Source organism: Nipponia nippon, unplaced genomic scaffold, assembly GCF_047370975.1.
Source record: "Nipponia nippon isolate SJK-2023a ecotype South Korea unplaced genomic scaffold, ASM4737097v1 scaffold_8, whole genome shotgun sequence".
Taxonomy (NCBI): Eukaryota; Metazoa; Chordata; class Aves; order Pelecaniformes; family Threskiornithidae; genus Nipponia; species Nipponia nippon.
In genome coordinates this window covers 24,232,929-24,251,878 of record NW_028262402.1, presented here as the reverse complement: position 1 = coordinate 24,251,878, position 18,950 = coordinate 24,232,929, and the positions used below count along the sequence as shown (strand labels likewise).

Here is an 18,950-nt window from a genome sequence, read left to right as displayed (position 1 = left end):
TGAGCATCCAGAGTTTTTATTGTAATCTCAAAGATGAAAGTGGGGGAAATTCACACCTTTGTAGAGTGCTGTTGTCATTCTAAATCATTACGACAATGAATAACAAGCACAAGACCTCAACTGTGTGAATGCTGCTTTCCACTGTGTTGACTGTGAGCAGAGGAAGAATACACTCGCTGAAAAGTGTGTGCTTTTGGGATCGTAGCTGAAAGCAAAGAGAGGTACTGAGTAGGGGAAATGCTATCCTGTAGCTGAAGGATGAAAAGTTTGGGTAAATGGCAGAGTTGGGTCAAATCAGAAGAAACACTGGAGTTGCCAAAATGGCATGTTTCATGATTTCACACCGACTTCCTTGAATGTTTTACTTCTTACTTGAAAATGCTGAAATTCTCAGTTTTGGTATTTTTAAGGAAAAAATCCCTACTCTGTTTTTAAATGCCAATAAGTATATTGATATTCCGAGAAGTTTGAAAGTTGGTTTGGGTCCTGTTGAGGCTAAACACAAAATATTTCTGATCCCCTCCAAAGTTTTAACATTCTCCTTCCCCACCATGTGTGAACTGGAATTGTCCCACAGAATATTACTAGCAGGAAACCCAAAGAAATCCGTTTCCACTTCCCTTAGTTACATATTCTCAATTTGAGTTGGTATGAAAACTTATGGCTCAATTGTCATTGAGCTCAGCAAAGCCTCCAACTTTATGCCATTCTAAGAAGAAATTGTGGCCCTGAACACAGCTAGGAGAAAAGAGTCACTGTCCTGCATGACTAGAAGAGAGTCAGGTCAGCAGCAGTGTTACCAAAATGGATTTGCTTGCATTTTTCTTCTCTCCCAGTTCATGTGCGGGTACTGGAAAGAAGGCAGCAGAAGTACACACTAGCTGAAACCCCTTTTTATTGCTGGTAATAGAGGTGCCTCTCGGCTGGGAGCACAAAAAGGACCCAGTGTTACAACTCTTGATTCCTTATATGCAATCTGCAGACTAGTCCCATATTAATTTTTACAGTTTACATCACCATGATATCGCCTGTTACCATTCACTTCTGAGTATTTGTACACGCGAACCCCCCGTGTAAGTGCACTTAATGCATACTTATTAGCCGAGTTTGCACGATTTTGTTGGAACTTTGCTGCTTTCAGCCGGTTTGGTCTGGTTTCTTCTAACAGCAAACCCGCTTGTACAGGCGAGGTCGCGGCCGGTCAAGTTCTGTTGGGTAGGTCTTCAAATCCACCTTTATTGTAGCTTTTTCTTATGTAACAGCAGCTCAGTGACAGCAAAAAGTAGCTTAAGCCAAGGGCAGACCCAGGAAATGAAGAGAAGGTTGTAGGACAAAAAGTTAAGGTCAGGTTTCTTGCCAAGTTTTGTCCTCCAAATGGGTTTAGGACAAGCTGGGTGGCTTTGGTAGGTGGTATCTGAAACAAACCAGAGCAGTTACGATTTCAGCATTTCCTAACAGATTCCTGCTTTTCTCTTGAGGTTGTTACAGATACACACATGTGCCTGTGAATGACAATAGAAATTAAATGTGAGTCGCATGTAAGCGTTGGAAACTGGAATAACAATGAATACACTAGCCTATTAAAGAGATCAACACTTTGCTTTCAGCATGACAGAGAAGTCCCTAAAACTAGGAAGGAAGTTTGCCAAGTGCAGCTGAGTAGGTGGAACTGGCAACAGACGCAGTTGAACCTAAAGCAAGACATGCAGTTTTGCAAATAAGGAAACCCAATCATGGGAGGTGGTGATGGCAGGATACATTAAGTTCTACCTCACGTGGTATCTTCAACTGGAGATGATATGTCTTCCTGAGAAGAAAGCACTTGCGCAGTCACCGATGGCCAGGGAGTGAGGTGGAGTCACTTGGGAGAAAATGCATTACTATAATGGCCTGCTCCTGGCATAGATTCTGCTGCAGCAACACTTCCTCCAAAAATCTGCGTAGTATGAAAACGTATGGTCTGGGGACTTATGGTGTATCTTTGAATAATGGGGAAGTGTACTCATTAGCAGATAAAGATGGAGTGTAACCTGCTGGTTAGTCAAGACCAGCAAAATCTGTGAAGTGCTTATTACGTAATTACACAGTACTGCTAATTTTCAGGGATGCTGGACAAACTGTATACTAAAGAGATTCCCCTTACGTACCACAGCACTGCTTCAGCCTTTGCCCATCACTTTCCTCATCAACTATTTCACTTCTTCCAATGCGTGGGTGTGCTGTGGAAAATCTACCGCAAAGCACAACTGGAGATACCAGCTACATCTTCACATTCCTTAGCGGTTTTAATATCACAGCGGGGCGTCAGTGCAACACTGCCCTGCGCCTGTGTTATGGTAAGTGCCTGGAAGCCCAAAGTGTAAGGTCCATGGCGCTACATGAAATAATTGTGCAAAGGAGCCTCTGCTCTAAAATGGCCACCATCTACTATGCGGATGAGACACACCATGGAAGAACTGGAAAGAACACCAAAATAGAGAAGATGCGAGTCAAAAATGTGAAGTAGCTTTCATAAAAGCTATTTTCCAAGCTTTCATGCTGGGGGAAGTCCTGCAGAGAGCATGCAATGGGGGGGTGGGGTGGGTGGGGGTGGTGGTGAGGGGCACTGGGGACCTGATGGCGCCCATCTGCCAAAAGAGGGGTCCTTTCCAAGTAGCGAAGAAAAAGTGCCGGTGCCAAGGCTGAATCTGGAAGAGTGGGAAGAAAGCCTGTGCTCAATGGCAGCAGCATGTCCATCTTTCTCGGCTTGTGCAGGGCCTCTTTCCCCAGAGCTGAGTACCATGGGGCCTGGCCCTGGGTCGTGCAGGGCCCCTTGTCCTGGCCTTGCCCTTGGAGATGCCAGGCCCCGTGGCAGTCAGGGCAGGGAAAAGAGGCCCTGCCTGAATAGAGGACCAACCCCCAATCACTTTTGGACCACAAAGCACACCAGTAGGACCTGCAGGAAAAATACATGCCTGGACTTCAGGAGAGCAAACTTTGGCCTCTTCAAAGATCTGCTTGGCAGAGTCCCATGGTGAAGGGCCTGGAGGGAAGAGGGACGCAAACATCTCTGGGCCACTTGTTCCAGCATTTGGGAAAAAACCCAACCAAAACCAAAACCAAAACCAAAACCAAAACCAAAACCAAAACCAAAACCAAAACCAAACGAAAAACCTACACCCCCAAAACCCCAAACCTCCCAAAGTCTATCTATCAATTGAATCATATTTGCATATGGTTTCTTGGATAAAACAGAGAAAAAATGAATTAATACTTGCAGGTAGAAAAATTAAAATTTGCAGGAGGAAATAAGTATTTTCCTTTGTTCACAGTGAAATAGTGCAGCTTATTGGTACATGACATCTTTTAGATGAATAACTGCATCCTTTTTTAAAAAGTTGGCTGTGTATTTTAATCAGCAAGCGCGTTCTCAGTTATGCTGACCAATGCAGATAAAGTTTTAAAAGGGATAAAACTTGACCTCTTCACCAGAGAGCAGCATTTGGTCGTTCTGCACAGTATCACTGAATATGGCACACGGCTGTAAGCACAGGAACCAGAACTGCCATGTTATTCCCTTCATAGGCTTCCTTTTCCCATGTGTCATGACTATTTTTGTCAGGCATTGAAATGTAAGTGGCTTCTCAGGGCCTTGAGGCAGCCAGTGCGCTGGAGGGAAAGGCTTGATATACTTTTCAAGTCAGGAACTTTCACGTGCAGTTCAACTAGTCATTGAGCTGCCTTGCAGAGTCAATCAGAGCCCACAGAAATACGACAGAGTAACGCCCTGGCAGTGAAGGCAGTGACAGGGAGCAGCTTCCTTTGTCCCTGTGATCCTGACACTAATCCACAGGGGTGGATCTGGTGCCACAGGCTGAGTTCTGAGCTTTGGGTATTCTGAACAGGCTCTGCTAAAAGTCTGATTTAAAAGAGAAGTATATGATACACTCTCAGGTAGGCACTTTGTTCTGTTCAAATTATGCTGTTTGTTTCAACGCATTGCAAAGAAAGCCTGAGAAAGGTTATCAAATTGAAGGCAAGAATCAAAAGGCAAAAAATTGACGAGAGGATTGCAAACCAATAACCAGAGCCATTTGCTCGGGAGTGACCTTCTGGAACTGCTGTAAGAAAGCCTTGATCTGTGCGCCCCACAGGTCATATTACCAGCCACACGGCTAAGCTGACTACCCTTATCAAAACCAGTACAAAGAGTCAGCAGATAGAGTACAAAGAGTCCAGAGAAAATCATGCTGAGGAACAAAACTCGACCAAAGACTTGCACCCAGCAATATGCCAAGGGGAAACAAAATAACAGAATTTGAGGCATGGAGCATGGTAGGTAAGGCAGCAGTGTCACTTCAGACCGTTAGTCTACAAGGATGGAGGTCAGGCACTGAAAACGTTTTCTCTTTCCAAAGGTGAAAATGCCTGACAAGTTGAATAACTGATAAAGACCTAAGAGAGAGAAAAGCCAGGCAATAAAAAGCGGTAACATATGCTCCAGTTCCAGTGGGTGTTATTGGCCTTGACACAGGATTCGCTTGGTGAATTTCTGAGGTCTTTTTTACTTGGGAAGCCAGACATGCTGATCATAATGTCTCCTTCTGGCCCTAAAACCTGTGAATCTACTATGTCGAGGGAACAATGCTGGTTTATGTCCAGCTCCTAATGTGCATTTGAAGGTGACAGTCCTCTAATTGTGCTGCTCCTCGTTAGCCACAAGAATCATTGTGGCATATCCACCCTACAGTAGGTAAGAAACACAAACTCAGCTGCTCAGGTCACTGCAGAGGGAGGTTAGTCAAATAATACCTTTAAAAAGGGCTGGGTCAGAAAATCGCACATGCTATTCTAAAATGCAGAAGCGGAAACATTAAAAAGAGGATGGAGCCTGAGAGAAGGGCCAAGAATTGTTTAAGCAGAAGATACACTTGGCAAAGAAAACAGGATGTTATTGTTCTCCTCAACTTTGGTGTCAGAAGTGTCAGAAGAGCACGTGACATGAAGATGGGGCAAACCTTGCAAGAGTCCTCCAGCACATCACAGTACGGTGTGTGGAGGAGGTGGGGCACCACACTTCAGGGGGGTTTCTCCTCCACTCCAATGCTACACTTGAGCATTAACAGATCAAGAACATGGCAGTCCTGAAGACAGGTGAATTTTCACATGCTTCCTTTCTCATTTTAAGAGAGGGAATTTTAAGGAATTTGGGGCCAGATCCTTTCGTGATAGGAAACATTTCCAAAGGGAGGCTCAATCCTGATCTACAGAGCTTTTTTTCTTTTGCATTCCCCTATAGTGTTACTGTAAGCTGCTGTCCTTGTAGCAGACCTCTCCTTACCACAGGGCTGAGTTCAACAGGTGTTTCATTTTTCTCAGTTATTGCAATGTTCCAGTCCTTGGCCATGGGTAGATCGAGACCTGCAAACGACGGGCATCAAAGAGCAGCTGGAACGACAAAGTTGAAGCATGCAACTCAAACACAGAGCAGAGGAAGAAAAAGCATGAGAGTGACTACTTTACAGCGCAAAGCACCCCATAGTGCTCTGTCCTTATATATTATCCCCTCCAATACCTTCACCCGTGTTACCGCTTTACCTCACCTGTTTTCACTAGTACTGCACCTGTGTGCTGCCACCTTACACAGCAAAACAAATCCATTCCAGACCAGGTGTGAGCACACAACCTCATTTCCTTTAGGCTAGTCACACAACAAAACTGAGAGCTTATGTCAGCCTTCTGCTTTCTCGCCAGCTGCAGGAGACAAGCATCAGAAGAACGCACCACAGCTTTGCAACAAGCAGCAGTGGCATTTTTGAGAGGTTACTACAGGCTCCAAGGCCAGACTTGCGATATTTTCACACTTTTCTTTTGCTCTCAGTAGTTCCATTATCAGACGGTTTCACCATGGGTGTGTTACTAGGACTAGTAAAGGATTAAAGCACCACGCAGGAGAATAAAGCAGGGAAGAGGCTGAAGGGACGTAATTGGCAAGCACTGGGACGAAGTTACCGGTGTTTCACCTAAGTAAAGAGTTGGTTGATTTCAAAGGGCGTTCTGCCTGATCAACAGCCGTGGGCCCACGTCCAGTGCATTCTACCCCAGGTGATTTATTTCAGGGAGGAAAAATAAAAGCACTCTGAGTTTTGATTATAAATAGCAAGATGTCTGTCAGTCGTGCCAAACCCCAGGACTACGTATTAACAGAGATCAATGCCTTCTCCTCTGCAGCAGTGTAATACAGCTTTCTGCATTTGGCAACAGTCCCCATGTGCACGCATAATTCCTGCACTCAGTTCGAGCTACACATGACAACAAATTCAGCATGGCAAGGAAGAGCCCCTGTCTGACACATGTAGCACAGCAAGGAAGAGCCCCCTATATCCTCTGACAGTGACGTTCCCCAAACCGCAGGCTGCTGTTTTGAACAAAGCACAGTGTGGACATGTGGTATTTGAATAAACCTTCTTTTCTCCAGATGCTACAGTGTGATAATGTGACACAAATTCAGGAGCCCCTGCAGTAAAATACCATGCAACTGCAGTGCAGGTTTTAACCTGGTTTTGCTGATTCCAAAGCACTACAAACAGAAATAGCATTCAGAGACGTATTGCTACAGAAGGTACTTGATTCCTATGCCGTATCTTTAACATTACTCAAGTCCAGGCAGTGTACGTAAAAGGAACCTGCTGTAAAGGAGATTTACGGTTGCCTGAATTTGACTAGTTTTAAATGACAAATTGCAGTATAGTTACATGCAAATAACTCTCAGAAACAAGTACTCTCAAGATGTAAAGTAAAAACTTCAAGCCTCTGGATGGCACAAAGTAAGCCTGTAACAACCTTTTTTTTCTTAAACTCATTGCGACACCTGAGGTTCTCAAAACCACCTTGTGTCTCCTTTGCTCCTAGCAGGAAAAGACCACCTTCACTTGGGGACAGCTCAAGTGAACCAGAGCTGTTCTTTGTAAGTGCTCTGACACCATCACAGGCAATATTAAAACATGATTTCAATCCTTCAACACGCGTTGCTTCTCGTGCAAGCTGTCGGAAGCGCTTAGTCTTGTAACCGTGCACATCTTTGAAGGACTCGGAGCAAGCACCTTCCCAAAGTGATTTTACATGTAATGATTAAATCAATCAACTGAATCAGGATAATTTCACTTCTCTATTGCCAAGGTGATAAATGGGGATTTCAGTGCTGTGAAGTATAATATTTGGGCTTAGGGTCAGCAAAAGGTGCCCTCAATTTGTGAAGTATTTGTAAAGTATCTACCATCACCTACTGGAAACGCTTTCATTTATAGGTTGATATAAAATCCAGCTGCCTAAGGAGCTTGCCGTGACAACTCTTCTGTCACAGGTACTATTGCTGTTTGCCCCTCTCTGCAGATCTCAGCTGTAGGATTTCCAGTCTGTTAGCTCCTCTCTTCTCCTGGTGGGAACTTAGGGCTCAATTCTGACCCTAGTTTGATACACCCTCTCCTGAATCTGAGCTGTGTCACTACGGTGCCGAGGTTAACTAGGAAACAGCTAGTACCAATGTAATATACCAAAAAGGGACTATCTCCTGCTGCAAGGCATTCCAACATCGTCACATCCCGAACCACTGGAGATGTCTGCCATGGCCAGAGTGACGTGACGGGGCCCTGGCAAGCCACGGCCGAGGCCTTGGTGACTGACGTGAAACACCGCTGCTGAGCACCAAGACAAGAGCTGGGGGATGGAGTGGGCAGTGGTGTTGTGGTAAGCCCAGATGCGTGTTCAGGGCCACAGCGCTGCTGGGGCAAGGGCCATGGTGAGGACGGCCCATCATGACATCCCCCGTTCTGTTATCACCAAGTCCCCAAGTGATGAGTTCTGTTGTCACCGAGGGATGGACTGTGATGTCACCTAGCGATGGATTGCGAGCAGGTGCTGCTCGCTGCTGGTATCCGGGTGCCGAGTCCCACCCAGCTGGTTTGTGCCCGCACTCCGGCTGAGCAGGTCGCAAGGCTGGAGTGTTGAGCGAAGCCTTGGTGCTGGTGTCCTGGTTGCGGAGTCGTTGCTTGCAGCTCTCCGTGACCAACCCAGAGCCATCGAAGGATTATCCCCGGCCCTGCCAGCTTCAGGCGGCCGGGGCACCCAGGAGGTGCGCTTGCGGCAGCAGAGGTGAGCTGGGTGGAGAAACCTCACTCTCGGGAGCTGGGAGGGTTTCCTTCTTAGAGGGACCTGGGCATCTCTTCCGCCCCTCCCTGGACCAGCCAATGACCGTGGCCTCTCTCCCTTTTCTAGCGTGACACCAGCTGCTGCAGCGCCAAAGAGAGGGAGCAGTTTGTCATCCCCAGCTCCCCGCAGCCCACCGCAGGGAGTGGAGAGCATGGCCACAGAGCTGCACACCCGCTGTCCAGTATGCCTGGACAGCTGGGACGATGCTGCCTATGTCATGCCATGCCTCCACCAGTTCTGTTACGCATGCATCCTGCGGTGGGCCAACAGCAAGCCCGAGTGCCCCCTCTGCAAGAGGAGAGTGCAGTCCATCGTGCACTCGGTGCGGGCTGACGATGACTTTGAGGAGGTCGTCCTCAGACCGTCTGGGCTGGCATCAGCGTCGGCCGGCACCCGCCAGGCTGGAGGAGGGCGCGGGCATCCAGCCCCCCACAGCCCCCCTCGCCCTGTAACACCCCAGCCGCTGGCGGTGGAGGAGGTGCCCCGGGCTCCAGTGGGCGGCCTCCAGCCCAACACCTGGGCATCCCTTTTCGACGACCACCCAGCCCTCCTCCAACGCTTTCTGCCCTGGCTGCAACAGCAGCTGGGGCTGATATTTGCGGAGGAGCCTTCAACGGCCGTTGTGATGGAGGACCTCATCCTGTCCGTCCTGGGCCTCTTTGGGCTGGATGAAGAGGTCCTGGTCCGGCTGCTGCGGGTCAGCCTCCAGAATCGCGCGGCGACATTTGTCCAGCAGCTTATCAATGTCGCCGTGCAACGCTGCAGCGGGGAGGCCCACCGACTGCTGGGCCTCCAGGACGGCCATGCTGCCGAGGAGCGGCAGGGCAGCCCCATGGCTGCCACTCGTCCTGCTGCCTCCCAAAGTGGGTCTCCTGCCCCTGGCCCAGCCCCCTCCGGCAGCCCTGTGGGAGCTGATGAAGACGAGCGCCCCGACACCTCAAGCGCTGCTCTTCGTGGGGGTCCCAGCAGCCCCTGTGACGCCCCCGTTCCCACCCCCGGGGAGCAGGAAGAGCGGCACGAGGATCCGGGGGAGGCTGTGGCAGGTCCCTCCAGTGCCAGCCGGGGCAGGGACCGCTCCCTTGGGGGGCCACGGAGACCCCCGAAGAGGAGGGCCGGCACCTCCCACGACTCTTCGCAGCCCCCCAAGAGGCCACCCCGCCGGCAGAACTAGAGCGGGGCCTCAGGAGCTGCCAACACCAGGGCGGGGCCAGGAGCTGCGGCACGTGCAGCTCCAGACCTGCATCTCTGCAGCCAGTCCCGGGGCAGATGTTTCCAGCTGCGGAGGTCTCCAGCACCAGCCCCTGCCCCACCACTCATCACCCCAGGGCTGGCCTCCTCCTCACCACACCCTCTGCCCCCACGTCCCGGGGCTCTGCTCTCCTACCAGCCTGCAGTGCCCGGTGCAGCCTTGCTATGGCAGCACCCAAATCCCTCCTCCTGTGCGGAGTCACGACTTGGTGCCGCTCTCCGCATCAACCTAGGGTCGTACCCTGCCAAGGCAGGAGCCCCAAGAAGTTCAGCCCAGGGAAACACAAAGTCCTGCACTTGGGGAATGACAGCCCCAGGCACCAGCACATGCGGTGGGCTGCCCGGCTGGAAAGCAGCTTTGCAGAAAAAGCCCTGGAGGTCCTGGTGGGCACCAAGCTGATGATGAGCCAACAACGTGCCCTTGCCACAAGGAACACTATCGCTGTCCTGGGCTGCTTTAGGAGGAGTTTTGCCAGCAGGGCGAGCAAGGCGATCCTTCCTCTCCACTTGGCACTGGTGATGCCACACCTGGAGCACTGCGTCCCGTTCTGGGCTTCCCCAGTACAAGAGTGAGCTGCACGTACTGGAGAGAGTCCAGCAATGGGCCATGAAGATGATTAAGGCACTGGAGCGCCTCTCCTCTGAGGACGAGCTGGGGCTGTTTAGCCTGGTGAAGAGAAGGCTGAGGGGGGATCTGATCAATGTACAAAAAGGCCTGAAGGGAGGCTGCGAAGAAGATGGAGGCAGGCTCTTTCCGGCGGTGCCCAGTGACAGGAGAAGGCATATTGAAGAGCAGTCTGGACATGAGGGCAGGTAAGCGGCTCTAGCTGCCTCTGCTGGAGCAGGTGGCCTTGACATCCAGAGGTCCCTTCCAACCTCAGCCTTTCTGTGATTCTGTGAAAGTAGTTCAGTCGTGTAAAGAATCTATTCTAACTACTTCATTTTGGTTATCTAAAGTAAAGAAAGAAAGGGAAGGAGCACAGTTCTGCCCTGCTTATACTTAGGAGCCATCCTCAGGACACATACCACGATGCAGGACACAGGTGCAGTTTCTGCTGCTAAGTAAATGGTCTGAAATCTAGGACTGCTAGGAAAGACCCATAACCATTATGCTATAGGATACATACACTTTCTCTGTCTCCTGCTGATCTGGTAAATTTTATGTCAGCTGAAACTGTTCAGTCTTCTGGACCTCACTTTGTGAGTGCTTCCCAGTGCTGTCCTTGCCTTTGAGGATTAGAAAAAAAAAGAAAAGTTAAAAAAAAGTTAAATCATTCAAGAGGGAACGACAACAACAACAAAATCGCACATCTCTACTTCCATTATTAGAAATAAACCAAACCGTTCCTCTGCCTGACCCTCACTCCTAACCCTTTGCTTCATGTTCGTCTTGCTCTCTAACAGATCATTCATGTTTTCCGACAACTTACTCCATCGTCCTCTTCTCTCCTTTACAGCATCTTTAATCTTTTCCTCCAGTCAGCATGATAGTCCAGCCCTTCCATAAAGTGCCAGCATACCATAGGATCAGCCTAGAATGACGTCCTCCAAACAGAGTAAATAAAAAGAACAACTTAGGATGTGAATGGAGCAGTCTGTAAGCTTAAGTAATATATTCCAATCTAATTAAATAATGTAATCTATTAATTATTCAATAACATACGTTGTAGGAAAAAAGTAAGGGCCTACAGATTTTCTAAAAACTATACCATAATTATGCCTCAGAAAAGATTCACACAAATACAGAAGACATTTCTCATAAAATATTAAAAAGTACACCAAGAGGAATGCAGTTAGCCCATGTGTATTTAGCAACCTTTTTCAAAAGCTATTCGGCTTGTAATTCTTCGACTTTGAGAAAGTAGAGGCTTGGTCCGTATGATTTAAATGGTTAGCCAACAGTGTATACGCCTTCCTGTGTTCATGTAATCTTATCTACTTCTTCAACCAATTAGGCAGCCAGTGACATACATTATAGTGTCCTTTTTCAGCATTTACGTTCTCTAACAAGACTGTCCTCTGAGCTCCGTATGACTGAGCTTAAAAAATGTGTTAATCAGAAAATATTACTCAACCTAATAAGGCTTTTGTACCTATTGCAGAGAATATATGACAATGTGAGAGCAATGCTATAGAAATGTTTGCTGTACACTGACCGTATTGTGTTTAGGAGTATACCGAAACCACACTAAGCTGCTTCTATTACAGTGAAACAGTCATTTCAACAGATGAGTCCTTTCCTTTGGTATAACTCTATGTCTTGCTGCTTATGGTCCTTTTAAGCGTGTAACTGGCAGAGCATAATTGACTTCTTTCTCTTTTAACAATTCTCTCTCAATGCAGTCAGCAACACACTGTGTTCCAAGATACGATGTCCGATTCCCTGTCACTCACATGCCTGAAGATAGCTGCAAAGCGGAGGAACTACAGAACAGGAGACCTGGGACATCCAGGAGACAGAAGGGAGTCCCTGAGTGATGAGTTCTGATGTCACCGAGGGATGGACTGCCATGTCCCCGAGTGACGGATTGTGACCAGGTGCCGCTCGCTGCCTACATCTGGGTGCTGAGTCCCACCCAGCTGGCTCATGCCTGCACTCCACCTGAGCAGTTTGCAAGGGTGGAGGGTTGAACGAAGCCTTGGTGCTGGTGTCCTTCCTGGTTGCGGAGTTGTTGCTTGCAGCTCTGCATGCCTGACCCCAGAGCCATCAAAGGATTATCCCTGGCCCTGCCAGCTTCAGGCGGCCAGGGCACCCAGGAGGCGTGCTCACAGCAGCAGAGGTGAGCTGTGTGGGGAAACCTCACCCTGGGGTGGGGAGCTGGGAGAGTTCCCTCCTTGAGGGACCTGGGCATTTCTTCCAGCCCTCCCCAGGCCAGCGAATGACCGTGGCTCCTCTTCTTGTTCTAGCGTGACACCCACTGCTGCAGCACCAGTGAGAGGGAGCAGCTAGACATGCCCAGCTCCCCGCAGCTCACGGCAGCGAGGGGAGAGCATGGCCACGGAGCTGGAGAACCACTGTCCAATATGGCTGGAGAGCTGGGACAATGCTGCCTATGTGATGCCATGCCTGCACCAGTTCTGTTACGTGTGCCTCCTGCAGTGGGCCAACAGCAAGCCCGAGTGCCTCCTCTGCAGGAGGAGGACTGTCTCCATCATGCCCTCGGTGCAGGCGGATGGTGACTTTGAGGAGCATGTCCTCACACCACCTGCGACATCATGTGTCGGTGGCCGCCAGGCAGGAGGAGTTCCTGGCCGTCCAGCTGCCCACAGCCCTGCAGCAACAGAACGACAGCCTGTGGAGCACCAGCTGCCCAGGGCTCCTCTGGGCGGCTTCCAGCCACACACCTGGGCGTTCCTTTTCCAGGACTACCCAGCTCTCGTGCAGCCCCTTCAACCCTGAGTGCGTCAGGAGCTGAGACTAATCTTTGGGAACCCGCGTTCTCAGGTACTCATGGTGGAGGACCTCATCATGTCTGCCCTTGTCTTTGTCGGGCTGCATGAAGAAGTTCTGGTCCGGCTGCTGCAGCTCAGCCTCCGAAACCACACGGCAATGTTTGTACAGCACCTTATTGATGTCACTGAGCAACGCTGAGCAGGGAGGCCCACTGACTGCTGGCCGTTGAGGATGGCCATGCTGCCGAGGAGTGGGAGAGCAGCCCCATGGCTGCCACTTGTCCTGCTGCCCCCCAGAGAGGGTCTCCTGCCCCTGGCCCAGCCTCCTCCATCAGCCCTGCGGGAGCCGACGAAGAGCAGCGCCCCGGCGCCTCAACTGCTGCTCTTCGTGGGGGTCCCAGCAGCCCCCGTGATGCCCCCGTTCCCACCCCTGGGGAGCAGGAAGAGCGGCACGAGGATCCGGGGGAGGCTGTGGCAGGTCCCTGCAGTGCCAGCCGGGGCAGGTACCACTCCCCTGGGGAGCCATGGAGACCCCTGAAGAGGCATGCCGGCGCCTCCCAGGACTCTTGCCAGCCCTCCAAGAGGCCACCGTGCCGGCAAACCTAGAGCTGGGCCCCAGGAGCTGCCAAAACCAGGGCGGGGCCAGGAGCTGGGGCACGTGCCTGCCCGCAAGTCAACCAGAAGGCTCTCAGTAGTCGAGATCTACCAAAGAAAATAAATGCGTGAAAACTACCGCAAGAGTCTTGGTGTTCCTAACAATGCCAGTAGCATTTCTATCCCCACCTGTGTTCTCTCCCCCTTTTCCTGATGCTGCGTCCTCCATTTCCTCATGAGTCCGCTGGTTCCTTCGGAGTCAGTGTGTTGGGAGAGGACGTGCAGCCATGAAGCCCTGGCGAGGAGGGGTGGGATATTAATGCTGGCGGGGCCTTCTACACATGCCAGGTACTGTTTTGGTACCTAGTGGAAACGCTTTCATTTATAGGTTGATATAAAATCCAGCTGCCTAGCGAGCTTGCAGTGACAACTCTTCTGTCACAGGTACTATTGCTGTTTGCCCCTCTCTGCAGATCTCAGCTGTAGAGTTTCCAGTCTGTTAGCTCCTCTCTTCTCCTGGTGGGAACTTAGGGCTCAATTCTGACCCTAGTTTGATACACCCTCTCCTGAATCTGAGCTGTGTCACTACGGTGCCGAGGTTAACTAGGAAACAGCTAGTACCAATGTAATATACCAAAAAGGGACTATCTCCTGCTGCAAGGCATTCCAACATCGTCACGTCCCGAACCACAGGGAAGACAGGAAGGGCCGCCAGTTTCAGTTCTTCTAAATCAGTGGTGCTGCGGAAGGTCTCACGGAACATCCTCTGCCAAATATGCTCTATTGATGGCTGACAGCAAAGTTAAGATTGTGGAAGGTTAACCACGGCGAAGGGCCAAGCTCTCACCCAGGCCCTCCTCAGCAGGACGGGGGGAGGAAATAGGATGAGAAAGCTCATGGGTCCAGATAACGTCAGGGAGGCTGCTTACCAACTACTGTCGTAGGCAAGAGAGGCTCCACTTGGGAAAAATTAATCGAATTTACTGCCAGATAAAATAGATTTGGGTGGTGAGAAGCCAAGGCGGGCATTAAAGCAGCACCTTTCCTCCCCGCCCTGCAAGGCCCAGCACCCCCCTTCCCCCAGAGGCCTCCAGCCCCACCGAGCGCCGCAGAGGGACGGGGCTCGGGCAGCGCTTCCCACTTTCTCTCGGCCCCTCTGTCCATCTCACACTTTCCCCTGCTCGGGTGTGGGCTCCTCCTCCTGGTGCTGGGATCAGCTGGAGCACGACTGTGGCGGGACGCACCCCTGAAGCAGGAGTGTCAGCAAGTGGAGGCGCAGCTCTTGAGCAGGCCTGGCTGCTGGAGCTGCTGCCCCGCTAAAGGCCTCAGGGTTATTCACAGGAAAACCTGCGCCGCTGTCACGACCACTAACAAAGTGCCGGCGCTTTTGCACTTGCAAGAATTCTGGACGTAGTGGAGTGAGTTCAGCCAAGGGCGATGAAGGCGACCAAGGGATGGGAGCGTCTCCTGTATGAGGACAAACTGGGAGAGCTGGGCCCCTTCGGCCCGGAGAAAGGAGAGCTCAGGGCATCTTCCCAATAAGTACCTGGCGGGGACAGTAACGCCAACAGAGCCAGACTCTTCTCAGAGGTGCCCATCGAAAGGACAGAGGCCTTGGGCACCAACTGAAGCACAGCCCTCCAGCTAGGCCCCACTGACACCAAGCTACAGTTCTGACTGTCTCCTCTTCTGCTTTTTTCCTTGCCAGTTTCCATAGGAAATAAATAAGCTCTACAAAAGGCCCCAGCAGCAATAGGCCACTGCCAGTGGTCTCTTGTCCAAACACTGACTCAGGGCAAGGCCAACAATGACTATAGACCTGGATGCTCTGGGTTGTGACCACTCAGGTCTTGAAGGCTGACCTCCAGGCTCAGGGGTCCCACCTCCTCTCTGGGCAGCCCACTCCAGTGCTTTGTGATCCTCACAAGGATTTGGGGTTTGATTCCTCGTCTCCAGCCTGAACCCGTCTAGTTTCGGGAGATGCCACCGTCTCTCACCCTCCCACCAGGCAGTGCTGGGAAGAGCCTGTCCCCATCCCCTTGATGCCTTCCCCACAGGCACCGGGGTGTGCTGTGAGGTGGCCCGATGCCTTCTGTGCTCCGTGCTGAACCAGCCCCAGCCCCACAGACCCTCCGTGCCTCCCCTGAGCCCCTCTGCTTTGTCAACCTGTCTCCGGGACCCCAAAGAGGATACAGTGCCTCATCCAGGCCTGATGGGTGCTGAGCAGAGGGGATCACCCGTGTGTCCTCGGACTAGGGGAGAAAGACAGGAGAAGACCTGCAAGAGCGAGCCAAGTGCTGCCTGTGACTCCCTGTGGGAGGAAGCAGGGGAGCCCAGGGGGCTGGCCAGCAGCGCTGGGGTGTGGGGAGAGCCCGTGGGACCTTGACCTGCAGCCTCCCAGGGAGGCACGAGGTGTTACCGAGTAAACCCTCTTGCCCTCTGTGCCTGGAGATGTCTGCCATGGCCAGAGTGACGTGACGGGGCCCTGGCAAGCCACGGCCAAGGCCTTGGTGACTGACGTGAAACACCGCTGCTGAGCACCAAGACAAGAGCTGGGGGATGGAGTGGGCAGTGGCGTTGTGGTAAGCCCAGATGCGTGTTCAGGGCCACAGCGCTGCTGGGGCAAGGGCCATGGTGAGGACGGCCCATCATGACATCCCCCGTTCTGTTATCACCAAGTCCCCAAGTGATGAGTTCTGTTGTCACCGAGGGATGGACTGTGATGTCACCTAGCGATGGATTGCGAGCAGGTGCTGCTCGCTGCTGGTATCCGGGTGCCGAGTCCCACCCAGCTGGTTTGTGCCCGCACTCCGGCTGAGCAGGTCGCAAGGCTGGAGTGTTGAGCGAAGCCTTGGTGCTGGTGTCCTGGTTGCGGAGTCGTTGCTTGCAGCTCTCCGTGACCAACCCAGAGCCATCGAAGGATTATCCCCGGCCCTGCCAGCTTCAGGCGGCCGGGGCACCCAGGAGGTGCGCTTGCGGCAGCAGAGGTGAGCTGGGTGGGAGAAACCTCATTCTCGGGAGCTGGGAGGGTTTCCTTCTTAGAGGGACCTGGGCATCTCTTCCGCCCCTCCCTGGACCAGCCAATGACCGTGGCCTCTCTCCCTTTTCTAGCGTGACACCAGCTGCTGCAGCGCCAAAGAGAGGGAGCAGTTTGTCATCCCCAGCTCCCCGCAGCCCACCGCAGGGAGTGGAGAGCATGGCCACAGAGCTGCACACCCGCTGTCCAGTATGCCTGGACAGCTGGGACGATGCTGCCTATGTCATGCCATGCCTCCACCAGTTCTGTTACGCATGCATCCTGCGGTGGGCCAACAGCAAGCCCGAGTGCCCCCTCTGCAAGAGGAGAGTGCAGTCCATCGTGCACTCGGTGCGGGCTGACGATGACTTTGAGGAGGTCGTCCTCAGACCGTCTGGGCTGGCATCAGCGTCGGCCGGCACCCGCCAGGCTGGAGGAGGGCGCGGGCATCCAGCCCCCCACAGCCCCCCTCGCCCTGTAACACCCCAGCCGCTGGCGGTGGAGGAGGTGCCCCGGGCTCCAGTGGGCGGCCTCCAGCCCGACACCTGGGCGTCCCTTTTCGACGACCACCCAGCCCTCCTCCAACGCTTTCTGCCCTGGCTGCAACAGCAGCTGGGGCTGATATTTGCGGAGGAGCCTTCAACGGCCGTCGTGATGGAGGACCTCATCCTGTCCGTCCTGGGCCTCTTTGGCCTGGATGAAGAGGTCCTGGTCCGGCTGCTGCGGGTCAGCCTCCAGAATCGCGCGGCGACATTTGTCCAACAGCTTATCAATGTCGCCGTGCAACGCTGCAGCAGGGAGGCCCACCGACTGCTGGGCCTCCAGGACGGCCATGCTGCTGAGGAGCGGCAGGGCAGCCCCACGGCTGCCACTCGCCCTGCTGCCTCCCAAAGTGGGTCTCCTGCCCCTGGCCCAGCCCCCTCCGGCAACCCTGTGGGAGCCGACGAAGACGAGCGCCCCGGCACCTCAAGCGCTGCTCTTCGTGGGGGTCCCAGCAGCCCCCGTGATGCCCCCGTTCCCACCCCCGGGGAGCAGGAAGAGCGGCACGAGGATCCGGGGGAGGCTGTGGCAGGTCCCTCCAGTGCCAGCCGGGGCAGGGACCGCTCCCTTGGGGGGCCACGGAGACCCCCGAAGAGGAGGGCCGGCACCTCCCACGACTCTTCGCAGCCCCCCAAGAGGCCACCCCGCCGGCAGAACTAGAGTGGGGCCTCAGGAGCTGCCAACACCAGGGCGGGGCCAGGAGCTGCGGCACGTGTCAACGCAGATGTCAACCCGGAGGCTCTCAGTAGGCTAGATCCATCACGGAAAACAAACTGCCCAAAGGCAAGGGCTGCCCAGCTCCAGACCTGCATCTCTGCAGCCAGTCCCGGGGCAGATGTTTCCAGCTGCGGAGGTCTCCAGCACCAGCCCCTGCCCCACCACTCATCACCCCAGGGCTGGCCTCCTCCTCACCACACCCTCTGCCCCCACGTCCCGGGGCTCTGCTCTCCTACCAGCCTGCAGTGCCCGGTGCAGCCTTGCTATGGCAGCACCCAAATCCCTCCTCCTGTGCGGAGTCACGACTTGGTGCCGCTCTCTGCATCAACCTAGGGTCGTACCCTGCCAAGGCAGGAGCCCCAAGAAGTTCAGCCCAGGGAAACACAAAGTCCTGCACTTGGGGAATGACAGCCCCAGGCACCAGCACATGCGGTGGGCTGCCCGGCTGGAAAGCAGCTTTGCAGAAAAAGCCCTGGAGGTCCTGGTGGGCACCAAGCTGATGATGAGCCAACAACGTGCCCTTGCCACAAGGAACACTATCGCTGTCCTGGGCTGCTTTAGGAGGAGTTTTGCCAGCAGGGCGAGCAAGGCGATCCTTCCTCTCCACTTGGCACTGGTGATGCCACACCTGGAGCACTGCGTCCCGTTCTGGGCTTCCCCAGTACAAGAGAGAGCTGCACGTACTGGAGAGAGTCCAGCAATGGGCCATGAAGATGATTAAGGCACTGGAGCGCCTCTCCTCTGAGGACGAGCTGGGGCTGTTTAGCCTGGTGAAGAGAAGGCTGAGGGGGGATCTGATCAATGTACAAAAAGGCCTGAAGGGAGGCTGCAAAGAAGATGGAGGCAGGCTCTTTCCGGCGGTGCCCAGTGACAGGAGAAGGCATATTGAAGAGCAGTCTGGACATGAGGGCAGGTAAGCGGCTCTAGCTGCCTCTGCTGGAGCAGGTGGCCTTGACATCCAGAGGTCCCTTCCAACCTCAGCCTTTCTGTGATTCTGTGAAAGTAGTTCAGTCGTGTAAAGAATCTATTCTAACAACTTCATTTTGGTTATCTAAAGTAAAGAAAGAAAGGGAAGGAGCACAGTTCTGCCCTGCTTATACTTAGGAGCCATCCTCAGGACACATACCACGATGCAGGACACAGGTGCAGTTTCTGCTGCTAAGTAAATGGTCTGAAATCTAGGACTGCTAGGAAAGACCCATAACCATTATGCTATAGGATACATACACTTTCTCTGTCTCCTGCTGATCTGGTA

The 18,950-nt window shown here is 52.8% G+C and overlaps 2 protein-coding genes and 1 long non-coding RNA gene across 7 annotated transcripts; 2 read left to right on the top strand and 1 right to left on the bottom strand.

Annotated features, from left to right (window-relative positions):
• On the bottom strand, positions 1 to 15,108 carry LOC148050508 (uncharacterized). Of its 5 annotated transcripts, none has more exons than XR_015701002.1 (5): positions 14,057 to 15,108; positions 10,866 to 10,980; positions 10,563 to 10,662; positions 5,321 to 5,427; positions 1 to 3,022 (listed from the first exon to the last, which is right to left on the bottom strand). It is a non-coding gene; the product is annotated as an uncharacterized LOC148050508 (long non-coding RNA). The 5 variants fall into 5 exon arrangements; XR_015701004.1 differs by lacking the exon at positions 14,057 to 15,108 and adding an exon at positions 13,612 to 13,703; XR_015701005.1 differs by lacking the exon at positions 14,057 to 15,108 and adding an exon at positions 11,830 to 11,955.
• Positions 5,442 to 9,358, top strand: LOC148050509 (E3 ubiquitin-protein ligase Topors-like). The gene has a single exon (XM_087741996.1). The coding sequence runs from the start codon at positions 8,339 to 8,341 to the stop codon at positions 9,356 to 9,358; it is 1,020 nt and encodes a 339-aa protein (XP_087598122.1). The 5' UTR covers positions 5,442 to 8,338.
• A 1,333-nt stretch (positions 15,109 to 16,441) lies between the features above and the next one.
• LOC148050507 (E3 ubiquitin-protein ligase Topors-like) lies at positions 16,442 to 18,736 on the top strand. Its single transcript, XM_087741801.1, has one exon. It carries the CDS (start codon positions 16,619 to 16,621, stop codon positions 17,636 to 17,638), a length of 1,020 nt encoding a protein of 339 aa, XP_087597927.1. The 5' UTR covers positions 16,442 to 16,618; the 3' UTR covers positions 17,639 to 18,736.
• Positions 18,737 to 18,950: the final 214 nt, after the last annotated feature.